Raw genomic sequence first — 12,919 nt, 5'->3', positions numbered from 1 at the left:
TTGCCCTGACACTGGCGTTGGGTGTCCCTGGTGATCAAAAGGGGCGTAAATATCACTTCCCTTTATTTTTCATGTAGGCTCTGTTCACTTGTTTTCCCGGGAAAGGAAAAGAAAAGGTTTCTCGGGAATCTGACGTGGCATTAGGAAAAGAAATCCAAGGAAACTGTGCAGGAAAAGGTTTCTCGTGCCTGTTCACGTGCGTAGGAACTGTGCGGGAAAAGGTTTCCCGAGAAACTGCTTGCCCACCTTTTTCACTAGTTTTCCCGGGAAAGCAAATCCGACCAAAATAGTTGGATTTGGTTTCCCACACTTTTGAGAAAAGAGACATTTCCACATCATTTTTGCCAATTTTCATGTCATTATTTGACATTTTCCACCTAGGCTTGTTACTTTCTCAGAAAAGTAAGTGAACACCAAAATTCAGTCTTGTCAAGGGAAAAATAGGCTGTTTTCTAGGGATTTGCTTTCCCGGGAACGGAAGTGAACAGAGCCATATTGAATTTCAAGTGTTCCTCTGCATGTGGTGAGGTTCATATCAGTCCAAATATATGAATTTCAAGGAAATCATATTCTCTCCCCCACACCAATTTATTTTTCATGTGTAATGAATTTCAAGTGCATGTGATAAGTCCAAACATGTGAATTCCAAGGAAATCCCTCTATCAACAAACCAAATTTTTTTTTCATTCATGTAACAAATTTCAAGTGCTCCTCTGCATGTGAGGTTACATACTTACATCAAATAGCATATAACTAAAGCTTTCATTACCAATTCGGGAGAGATTAGGCACCGATTCCCCAAAAGTCCCATGCAGTCGAAGCTGCCAATAATCGAACAAAGAAAAAGTTAGAAAATTTATGCACTCAAAGCAGCAAATAATCTTGCAAAGACATAGTTAGACACTGTAAAAAGGTCAGAACAGGAGTTCAAAAATAAGGAAAAGGGTTGAGAATATCAAAATAAGAAGGCGTGAATAAATTAAATGAAGTGCTTTTCTTTTCTGTTACCTTTGCTAGATATGGTCCAGTTCTTATCGTAGCCAAGGGCCCAAAAGAAATACCCACCAATATCTCTAATCTGACCGTAGCTCATCTTGTGAAAGACCGAAATCTTGTCATCATAACCGATCCAGGTAGTCCCTGCATAAGAATAAGTAGAGCCAGTGTCCCTATCATAATGGACCGTGGCATTATTAGCCACATTGAAATCGGCCACCTCCGAGTAGATCATGACCCCTTCATCACCAGGGCCCACACTAACAGCAGGCGCTCCGATCCCGTGGACCCCAGGATCCTTAAGCTTCCACGACCGTCCGTATAGAGGTAGGCCCATGAGAATCTTATGAGATGGCACTCCTGCCTTAATCCAAGACTCAATACCGTAACTAGTGCTAATATTGCTGTTGGGGTCGTACAGCGCTGCGTGGGACCCAGTCTCAGATGGGTCCCACGACCCATGAAAGTCATAACACATAGCGTTGACAAAGTCAAGACTCTCCCCCATGGTCCCACCAGGGAAAGATTGGTGGTTGGTGAGGAAGAATTCCGCCGCAAAATAGACGGCGGCGGTGAGGAGGAGCGGCTTTCGGCCGGAGGCGCGGGCCTCCTTATTTACGGCCGCACGCCACTCGGAGAAGAGGAGGGCGAGATTTTCCATGTCTTGTCGGTTTTTGGGGAATTCCCAATCGAGATCGAGACCGTCTAGGCCGTACTTACGGGCGGTGGAGATGGTGGAGCCGATGAAGGAGTGGCGGGTGGTGGCGGTGCTGGCCATAATTGAGAAGGCCGTGGAATTGCTACCGCCACCCCCGATGGATACAAGTGCTTTAATTGGAGGATTTTTGGCGTGAAGGGTGGCGGAGAAATGGCGGAGCTTGGCGGCCTCTTGGGGAGTGATGGTTAGCTTGTAGGTGGTGGGATTTGGAAGGACGAAGGCGTAGAAGATATGGGTGAAGTATGAGGTGTCGATGGAGGATACGGGGAAGATTTCTGATCTGTATGAAGGCCAATATGCGCCTTTCACACCTGCCGGAGAAGAAGGTGGGGACATGGAATAATATGGAATTTCACGCATGGAGAGGGTGGAGCAGAAGAATGTGAGAAGGAGAAGTGGGGATATTTTCAGGGAAGCCATGGTTAGGGAGTTTGTGGTTGGATTATTTGTATCCATTGGTATTAAATAGTCATGTAAATCCACCTAAATGGAAATCTATGTCACAAATATCTCCGAATTTTATTTTTTTTCAAAATAGAGTGATTTTATCGCGATATTTTGATAAAATGATAAAAGCGATAATTTAATTACTGTGATAATATCATGATAATGTCGTGATATTTTTACGACATTTTTTTATTGAAAAAATTATTTAAAAAATGCAAAGTTTTAGTGAAATTGTGAATTAAGAGTAGACATTTTAAATTCATGAAAAAGAGGTGTCACGGTCAGAGTGGAATGGCATGAAACTACCATTTTATATTATTAAAATAAGCCGTCATTTTTGCCCTTTCCTCTTACCCCTCTTCAAACCCTTCTTTTACTTTCCTCCTCTGTTGATGACGTAGTATGTCCCCACCCCCCTTGAATCATGTTAGTGCACGTCTCTCTCTCTCTCTCTCTCTCTCTCTCCACAACATGAACAGTTGATGGGCCCCCAAAACTCTTGGTGCCCAAATCCAACCCCGCACTATGACATTGTACCGTCAAGACCATAGGATGATCCAGTCGGTCCATTTGATAGGCCACACCGTAAATAGGTTGTGTCCCAAAAAACCATTTTCATATGATGATCCTAGCCCTCAGATATAAAGAGAAATTGCTTATTATGGAAACCTCTATAGATTGGAGGATTGTGATCATCCTATGCAAATGATTTTTGGGGCACAAGCCATTTACGTTATAGCCCATCAAATGGATGGCTCGGATCATCCTATAGTCTGGACGGTACACTTCATTTTCAAAAATATAGGTGGGGCCTAAATTGGGCCTTAATGTTACTGTAGGAACCACACCATAGGATGATCCAAACCATGGACGGCTTGGATCATCGTATGTTGTGGACAGTACGCTTCAATTTGAAAAATATCTGTGGGGCCTACTATTGGGCCTTAATGTTACTGTACAACCAACTCTATAGGATTATCCAAACCATGGATCATCCTATGTTGTGGACTGGCCTTAATGTTATTGTACGACCAACTCCATAGGATGATCCAAACCATTCATTTGATAAACCACAATGTAAATAGGTTGTGCTCCAAAAATCATTTCCATAGGATGATCACAACCCTACAATCTATAGAGGTTGCATAAGATGTAGTTTCTATTTATATCAGAGGGCTAGGAACAGCCTATGGAATTGATATTTTGGGACGCAACCTATTTATGTTTATGGCCCATCAAATGGACAATTTGGATTATCCTATGGTGTGGTATGGGCAGGGCCTACGTTGTTCAAAGATGGGCCCACCATTTACAATGTTACAACCACTTTAGAATGTTAGAACTACTATTGAACCTCTCGGAACCACTAAATTGTGGTTCCAAGGCCTACATAATGGTTCCAAGATGTTTAAAACATCAATGATACACTCATGATCAATTTTACAACCAATACAATACTAATACAATGTAAGAACCACTACTTGCACTTGAAACCATACTTTACACTCATGGAACCATTATTTAACCCCTCGGAACTAGTAAATTATGGTTCCGAGGCATACATAATGGTTCCAAAATATTTAAGACAGCAATGATACATTCATTATCACTATTACAATGTAGGAACCACCACATTCACTCTTGGAACCATATGTACACTCTTGGAACCACTATGTAACTCTCGGAACCACTAAATTGTGGTTCCGAGGCCCACGTAATGGTTCCAAGATGTTTAAAACACCAATGATACACTCATGATCAATTTTACAGCCAATACAATACTATTATAATGTAGGCACCACTACTAGCACTATTGAAACCATATTTTACACTCATGGAACCACTCTTTAACCCTTCGGAACCAGTAAATTATGGTTCCAAGGCATATATAATGGTTCCAAGACTAATCAGCTTGAAATCCTATGCACTCTTTGACCCACCCCTACTATGACATTCCTCTACAACTTTCATCAAGTCAACACTCTCTACAACAAAGCTTCCTAGCAAATCGCAGTTCTAACCAAATGATGATTTTCACGGATGTAGTGAGCAAATTCAAGTTTCGCCAAGTTTTTAATATCGGGTTGAAGCAAACTGTTAAGGCCTGCTAGCACCGAGATGAGTGTAGGCTTCCTAGGTTCATTGTGAGTGTTGCCCAAAAAGGACCACCACACCCAATTATTTTAGAATGATTCTTCGGATAGCATTCCACCTAGCGTTGTAGTGCACACCAAGATTTGTAATCCTAAAAACAATAATATCTACATGTGAGCGCATTACTAATGGGCGTGGGGGGAATGATGAAGCTAATGATAGTTTCCTCAATCTGTTTGCCATCCTCTAAGTGCTTGTCAATCAATATGCAATTAATAACATCCTTACATCTTCGAGCTGATGCCATATTATGAAAATATGGACTTTTTTTTAGCACTAACAATAATTTTATTTCAAGAAAATCGCAATATAAAAAGAGAGATGAGTTATCCCAATACAACTAAAGAAATGTCACATAGGGTGATACAATTTAAAGAGGAAATCCATCTCCTACAATTAGTGAGTCTCATTCTTTGCCACCTGTTTTTTGGAACATCTCATATAGCTCCCTCAGACACGACGTCCCGTTTTTCAAAAGTTGAATTCAAAAGCGAGAATTTCGACAGGGAGCTTTTCCTTTCCAAAACTCCAACCAAAATGGTTTTTGGATTCTGATTTCCCCACTATCAATGAGGAACTTAGCATCACGTGCTTTGCGATTGCAAACCCTTTCCTCCACTGATCTGTTTGTGGGAATCAGACCACTCTTCCTAGCATCATTTATTAGTGTCAAAGTATAAAAGATAAATACTGCATTTCTCCAACAGCTTAAGCTTTTGGAGGAGTTGGTAAGTTAACATGGTATCAGAGCCAAAGGTCTCGAGTTCAAACCTCCCGAATAGCAAAAATCCACATGCGATGGTCGGCCCAAAGTGGGACCACATGTGCCACGTGTTTGCCAAGTGGGCCACACGTGCGGGGGAGTGTTAAAGTATAAAAGATAAATAACGTCTTTCTCCAACAGCTTAAGCTTCTACAGAAGTTGGTAAGTTAACAATTACCATCAATCTCGTAAGAGTACTTGGTCCCATCTCTGTGTCTCTATCACAGCATCCCACATAATTGGCCCCATCTTGGCCCACCGCCCTCATTGTTGACCATCATGCCTTCGTCTTCAATAGTTATCCGGATCATGATTAGGCAGTGTTGCAATAGTTATCCGGATCATGATTAGGCAGTGTTGCATCATGTATGAAAACAATATTATGTTGTACATCTATCATCGGAGGGAGTTAAATGGAGAATTCCTTTGTAATAAGATCTTCAAACAGATGTAACAGTCCTTGGATCTCTTGTAGAAGCTTTTCTCGCACAGAATCCCCTTCAATTACTACCTTCCAAAAGGGATCCTTATCATCTTTGCCAATAGAGAAATTAACTAAGCAATGTGTATTCTTAGAGGAGTCAGGTCTCCTTGCAGCTTTTGGGAGTGACGAGCGATCATTAAAGAAAACTGACCGTTATGTGCGCTGCTTTCCTCAACTAGTTCATCAACTTTAGAATTCTTTTCAGGCATATGCATTATATCTTGGTAGCCTTGACTGTCCTTATGGTGTGCAAAGCAAGGAAAAGTAAAGGCAACACTAGGAAAAGGCTTGGAATTCACCTTGGCTGAATGTGATGGTGGAGAAGCAGGTCGATTCACTCTTGGGCTTGATTTCAATTGAGGATGATCCCTTGGTTTCTATTTCAACCCCTTGCCAACCCCCTCCCCTTGTTGAAAAATTTTCTTCTTCATTGAAGAATACCGGTATTGTTGAGCTTTAGTCTTATCCCGATTTTGGCTAAGGTCACAGACTTCTTCAAACATTGCATCTTGTCTTTTTACACACTCCAATAATCGATCTTGTCCATTCCTATACTCTAACAATAGGTCAAGTAGCTGATTGTAAGTCATTTTAGCCATGCCAAACAAATGCAAACACAAAAAAGTCAGTCAACACAAGATATGCTATATGCGAACATGCAATGGAAGCAATGTGCAGATCAAACTATCAACCACATCATGGAAGCCATTCCTGAAAATTTTGATGTCAGTTGAAAGTATTTCTAGTGCAGAACTATAGGACAACCACAATTCACATCAGCCAATAATAAATGGTGCAGCTCATGAAATGAACCTTCTTCAGGTTGAATGGTTCTTGGGCAAATTTTTCTTTTTTCTTTTTATAGTGAACTGAACTGCCAATGTTGGACCTCCTTCCAATTTAGTCCAATTTGAAAATCTGTCTCCTCAGTTTAAGGGACAATAGCTCATGGCCTTAACAACTTGTGCTCACAAATTGTTAGTTACTTACCCTCATGATCACTATTACAATGTAGGAACCACCGCATTCACTCTTAGAACCATAATTTACACTCTTGTAACCACTATGTAACCTCTCGGAACCACTAAATTGTGGTTCTGAAGCCTACATAACAGTTCCAAGATGTTTAAAACGCCAATGATACAGTCATGACCACTTTGACAACTAATAAAATAGTATTACAATGTAACAACCACTTTGGAACCATAATTTACAGTCTTGGAACCACTATGTAACCTCTCAAAACCACTAAATTGTGGTTCCGTGACCTACATAATGGTTTCAATATGTTTAAAATACCAATGATATAGTCATGATTACTTTTACAACCACTAAAATACTATTACAATGTACTAACTACTACTTGGACTCTTGGAACCATAATTTACACTCTTGGAACCACTATATAACCTCTCAGAAGTACTAAATTGTGGTTCCAAGGCCTACGTAATGGTTTCAAGATGTTTAAAGCACCAATGATACAATCACGATCACTTTGACAACCAATTAAGTAGTATTACAATATACCAACCACTTTCGAACCATAATTTATAGTCTTGGAACCACTATTTAACTTCCTCGGAACCACAAGGCCTAAGTAATGGTGCCAAGAGTCCAAGTATACATACGATCTCCATTCAGACTTCTCTCTATACACACACACACACACACACACACAGAGAGAGGTCAAGATAAACATGGTAATAACCAAACAAAGAGGCTGGTAGAGACTATAAAAATAAACCAAAGCACAAATAACATGAAAACATAAAAAGGAGATGTAAACCCTATTCAAGTAGAGGAGCATGGACCTACTTGGAGCTATGTTTATCACCCAAGTTTAAATTTGTGACAAGTAATGGTGTTTTTTTTCCAAAATACAATGGGATTGGAGCTTGCAAAAGATGGCAATGGCTGCAATGACTGTTTTTCACGTTTGGATGGGTTGGGGAAGAAGAAAGAAAAAGGGGAAGTGGGTAGGTGAAAATAGCTTAGGGATTAGAGCCTAAAAGGATGGTGGGAAAAAACAAGGGGGGTATATTTGTCCTAAAAGCCATTTTCTCTCACCTGACAACCCTTTTTTTATAAAATTGAAATGTCTACCCTTTATTTACAATATAACTAAAACTTCGCATTTTTTTAATAATTTTCCCTTTTTTATTTTATATTTTTTCTCATTTATATATATATATATATATATATATATATATATATATATATATATTTAAATAGAGGAATGATAGAATAAAGGGTGCCCTTGCAAAAATCAGCTTCCAAGGTACCCTTATTGGCTTATTTCTGTGAAGTCAACAAGGTTTCCACTTTTTTAGGCCCCATCCACTTTTTTCGCTGTTATACTTTGCAGAAATTAACCAATAGGGGCGCCCTTCAAGCTGATTTTTGCAAGGGCACCATCCATTCTATCATTCTTCATTTAAATAATTTTATTTTACCATTTTCCCCATATAAACCTAAAAAAATAATAAACACAATATATCCCAAGATTGATAAATTCCCGAGAACAATATTTGTGACATAGGGTGGAATTGGCTCTGTTTGTATTGACTTTGATTGTTTGTGTTTGCATGGTGTTTGGAGGCTTCTTTTTATAGTTTACATATGGATGGAGAGAGTTTGGACGAATTTCTAGTGCTAGACAGAGTTCTGATATGGTTTTGTTTGGAGAAACTCGGTTGTTTTTGCTTGGCCTGGTTTGTTCTTTACATTGAATAATCTTAACCACTCTTTACAAAGTTTGTCTTTACTTGTTGGAACGATTGATGGCAATGATAGTCAAACAAATGGAAAAACCAATAGAAAGTTGGAAGGAAGCCATTGCATTGGAATATCATTCTAAACCCTACTTTCAATTCCATAGTTTCTTTCTTTCTTTATTCTCCATCTTATACTATGATTCCTCCCGAAAAGAGTACAATATTTGCATATAATACTCTCTTTTTCTAATAGTCTGAACTGGTCCCGCAGGAAAAGATTATATTTGCAAATAATCTAGAACGTCGGTAGTTGTTGATTTTCTCCTAGAGGTTTTACAGTAAAAAATTCACAAGAAGACAGCACACGCTATGCTCGATTGTGACTCATGTAAAAAATAAATGCATACTTTTATTGGTTTGAAAATGGTGACAGTCAAAATCAAGAGCTTAAATTTAAGGCCCCGCTGTGGAAAAAAATTTCCTATAATTTTTTTTTGTTTCCATGATTCATAGAGAAATGATATAGTTGTGGATTGTTTAGAGGTATATCTTTATAAACTCAATGTCCTTCAAAATAAAACTTGTCCTACAATGGTAAGAGTTACTTTTTTTTTCTGTCCATTTTTGCGGGGGTTTATTTAATTCATCTATGGTGTTCTTCTCTCATGATTTAAATTATTTATCTTCTGTATCATCCAATTTATCGAGTCATGTTGATTCATTCATACTGTTCCGTTGCTTGAAAAAGTGGTTGTTGTTCTCTCCTGAGAAAGTGAGTTGGAAATGGCTTTCAGTGAAATTGCCTAGCAAATCTCTGTACATGTTATCTATTTTAACTAGTAATTTTAAGGCCACTTTTGGATACCCACAAGACTTAGATTTGGATTTCTCACATTTGCAATTGAGATTTGCAACTGGTTCAGATCCTTAGATTTCCAAATCAGTGAAAAAAAATCCGATTTTCAAATCTGATTCTATTGTATTTGGCAATCCAAGATTCGACTCTGTTCTGTGCATTTTCTTTCCTTTTGTACTCACTTCTGAACGGTTTGAGTGAAGAAGATAATAAAACTCTAAAAAAAAAAAATCCGAATTCCAATCCCTTCTTTGAACAATCTTTATAAATAAATGCATCTGATTCCGTTCAGCGTGGGGAATTGCTTTTATTTCTCCGCCAATTAAAAAAAAATCCCGAATATATTTCCATTCTTTTAGATACAAGGCTTCTACTATTCGGCAAAAAAACTTATTTACTGTGGATCATTTGATTGAGCCATTGATAATTTTCATATTGCAATTGGTACAATCCGAAGCTTAGTTCCTTTGTTGTGGGTATTACATCAATATTTCATTGAAAATGGATGTGGGGTTGGAGCAAATGGTCTAATTCTCAAGCATCATGACACCCAGAGATCCTTTGGAAGGACGAAGGCGAAATCTATGTCACAAATGTCTCCCATTTTTTATTTTTTTATTTTTTTTTCAAAATTTAGTGATTTTATCGCGATATTTTGATAAAACAGTAAAATCTCAACATAATCCCGAGAATTACAATATATAGCAATATTTTCATTTACTGCGATAATATCATGATAATATCGTGATATTTTTAAGATATTTTTTATTTTATATTTTTTTCTCAATTTATATATTTAACTAATTTTATTTGGGATTTGCTAGCCTCCTTCGCAGAAAGCACCTTTGTGCCTGTCCTTTGCATTTGATGACAGCCGCAGCAGTGAATAAGAAAAAATCAATCCAAAGGATGGGCACGAAGGTGCTTTATGTGAAGGAGGCTAGCAAATCCCATTTTATTCTACCATTTTCCCATATAAACCTGAAAAAATAATAATAAAACAATACGTCCGGAGATTGATAAATTCCCGAGAATAATATTTGTGACATAGGGTGGAATTGGCTCTGTTTGTATCGACTTTGATTATTTGCATTTGCATGGTGTTTGGAGGCTTCTTTTTATAGTTTACAGATGGATGGAGAGAGTTTGGACGAATTTCTAGTACCTAATATGGTTTTGTTTGGAGAAACTCGGTTGTTTTTGCTTGACCTGCTTTGTTCTTTACATTAAATAATCTTAACCACTCTTTAGAAAGTTTGTCTTTACTTGTTGGAACGATTGATGGCAATGATAGTCAAACAAATGCAAAGTCCAATAGAAAGTTGGAAGGAAGCCATTGCATTGGAATATCATTCAAAGCCCTACACTTCAAATTCCATAGTTTCTTTCCATCTTTATTCTTCATCTTATACTATAACTCCTCTGGAAAAGAGTAAATTTGCATATAATACTCTCTTTTACTAAGTAGTCTGAAGTGGTCCCTAGGAAGAGCTTATATTTGCAAATAATCTAGAATGTCGGTAGCTGTTGATTTTCTCCTAGGGGTTTTACAGTAAAAAAACTCACAAGAAGACAGCATACGCTATGTTCGAATGTGACGCATGTAAAAAATATATGCATACTTTTATTGGTTTAAAAATGGTGACAGTCAAAATCAAGAGCTTAAATTTAAGGCCCCGTTGTGAAAAAAAAATTCCCATAGATTCAGAGAGAAATGATATAGTTGTGGATTATTTCGAGGTATATCTTTATAAACTGAATGTCCTTCAAAATAAACCTTGGCCTACAATGGTTAGAGTTAACTTTTTCTTTAAAAAAAAAATTTGTAATCAGTAAATGGAAATGTAGGAAATTCTCAAAAGGTTTTTCCTTTCCAAACTTTTCAAAAAAAATTCCTGCAATCCAAACAGGGTCAAAGAGCTTGTGCCCAAATGATCCTTCTTTTCTAAGATGTCCTGCCATCCCCATATGTCTTTGGTCAAGTAAAGAAAAACTTGGAACGGAGATCAAACTAATTGAAGTTCATTTTTTTCTTTGTGCTTGCATTGGAAGTTTATATATCTTGACTACCATGAAAATTTGAAAATGGTAGTAATTGTTGGTAATTGGGGGAGAAAGTTATGATATTTGTAGATATTATAAAAGAAGTATGCAGGGAGCTAGATTTAAAGGGGTTTTTTTTTTTTAGGTATGCTAAACTCAAGGGCTCCCTTGCACAAATGGGCTGAAAGGGCGCCTCCATTGGCTGCACGTCGCTATTATGCATTTAGGATGGCTGCAAGTCAAAGAGACCATTGTTCACTTGTAATAGCTGCAAGTCAAAGAGTTGTAGCCAATGGGGGCGCCCTTTCAGTCCATTTTTGCAAGGGTTTATTTAATTCATCTATGGTGTTCTTCTCTCATGATGTAAATTATTTATCTTCTATATCATCCAATTTATCGAGTCATGTTGATTCATTCATACTGTTCCGTGGCTTGAAAAAGTGGTTGTTGTTATCTCCTGAGAAAGTGAGTTGGAAATGGCTTTCAGTGAAATTGCCTAATAAATCTCTGTACATGTTATATATTTTATCTAATAACTTTAAAGCTACCCACAAGATTTAGATTTGGATTTCTCACGTTTGCAATTGAGATTTGGAACTCGTTTAGATCCTTAGATTTCCAAATCAGCTACAACAGTGGAAAAAAAATAATTCCGGTTTTCAAATCTATCAAGTTTGCAATTGAGATTTGGAACTCGTTTAGATCCTTAGATTTCCAAATCAGCTACGACAGTGAAAAAAAATTCCGGTTTTCAAATCTATCACATTTGCACTTGAGATTTGGAACTCGTTTAGATCCTTAGATTTCCAAATCAGCTACAATAGAGAAAAAAAATGCGGTACTTTCAAATCTATTCTACAAGACATTATCTTGAAATCCATATTTGTGGCAATTTACCTTCACCCTCGCTGCTCCTTTACCTTGCTGCAGCAGAGCTTGACGTCCCTCCATCTCTCCCTCTCTCCCTCTCTGTTAAAGTATGAAGATCCCATCGTTGGATCATCTTGGTGGAAGATTAGGAAAGTTGATTGGATGGAGCAAGCTTAATAAATTAGGATTTAAGATTTGATTTGATTTGGTGCTAAATTGAGGTAGGTAAGCTTATTAGGTAACTAGATTAGATTTAAATTATCTCTTTCCCTTCTCACTTAATCTCTTTCCATGTTTATTATATTCTTCTTTATATGTTCATCATGTAAGTGCTCTATATAAGCACCATTGATTCTCTTTGTAATTTATCCAAGTTTAGTGAAATTACTAGAAAATTTTACACTCTCTCTTGTACAACATGAGCAAGAGGATGATTCATGTATTTTGTATCCAAAACTCAAATCCAAACCCAAACCCAAAAACATGAGGTATCCAAACGTGGCTTAAAGCTTGAGCTTGGCTCCCATAATTTCTTCATATTTTCCTCTCTTATTTGTGTCTTTTGGTTCTTGAATTTCTCTAGCTTCTTTTTCTTTACTCTTCATGATCCAAATACCATACATAAACATAAACATTGTTCTGGGGATCCTCGTGATAATGGTCTCATGCCACATTCACCCATAAGATGGGTTTGTAAAAACTGAGTTTTTATAAGGTGCCCCACGGTGAAGTCCTGTGTGGGCGGTACCACCCTTGATAATTTGATCCAACAGCAGCCTACCTTTTAAGAGATCGTTAATATAGAAGGTCAGAGATCGTTTGGATTTATAGAAGGTCCATTAGGTCCCTGGGGTTCAGTTGGGTTGAAATTACT

At 37.8% G+C, this 12,919-nt stretch overlaps 1 protein-coding gene across 1 annotated transcript; it reads right to left on the bottom strand.

The window, feature by feature from the left end:
* Positions 1-660: 660 nt before the first annotated feature.
* Positions 661-2,174, bottom strand: LOC143878304 (nod factor hydrolase protein 1-like). The gene is made up of 2 exons (XM_077380608.1): positions 1,009-2,174; positions 661-821 (listed from the first exon to the last, which is right to left on the bottom strand). Exons 1-2 carry the CDS (start codon positions 2,168-2,170, stop codon positions 784-786), a joined length of 1,200 nt encoding a protein of 399 aa, XP_077236723.1. The 5' UTR covers positions 2,171-2,174; the 3' UTR covers positions 661-783.
* Positions 2,175-12,919: the final 10,745 nt, after the last annotated feature.

Source organism: Tasmannia lanceolata, unplaced genomic scaffold (assembly GCF_043159265.1).
Source record: "Tasmannia lanceolata isolate RefF3 unplaced genomic scaffold, GAP_Taslan_0.1 ptg000006l, whole genome shotgun sequence".
NCBI classification, from domain to species: domain Eukaryota; kingdom Viridiplantae; phylum Streptophyta; class Magnoliopsida; order Canellales; family Winteraceae; genus Tasmannia; species Tasmannia lanceolata.
The sequence above is the reverse complement of the archived record's forward strand: the minus strand, read 5'-3'. Positions and strand labels throughout refer to the sequence as shown.

Coding starts and splice junctions, on each gene's coding strand:
- LOC143878304 (XM_077380608.1), bottom strand. CDS start 2,170: ATGGATACAAATAATCCAACCACAAACTCCCTAACCATGGCTTCCCTG. Junction 822..1,008: donor CTGGACCATATCTAGCAAAG/GTAACAGAAAAG, acceptor GATTATTGGCAG/CTTCGACTGCATGGGACTTT.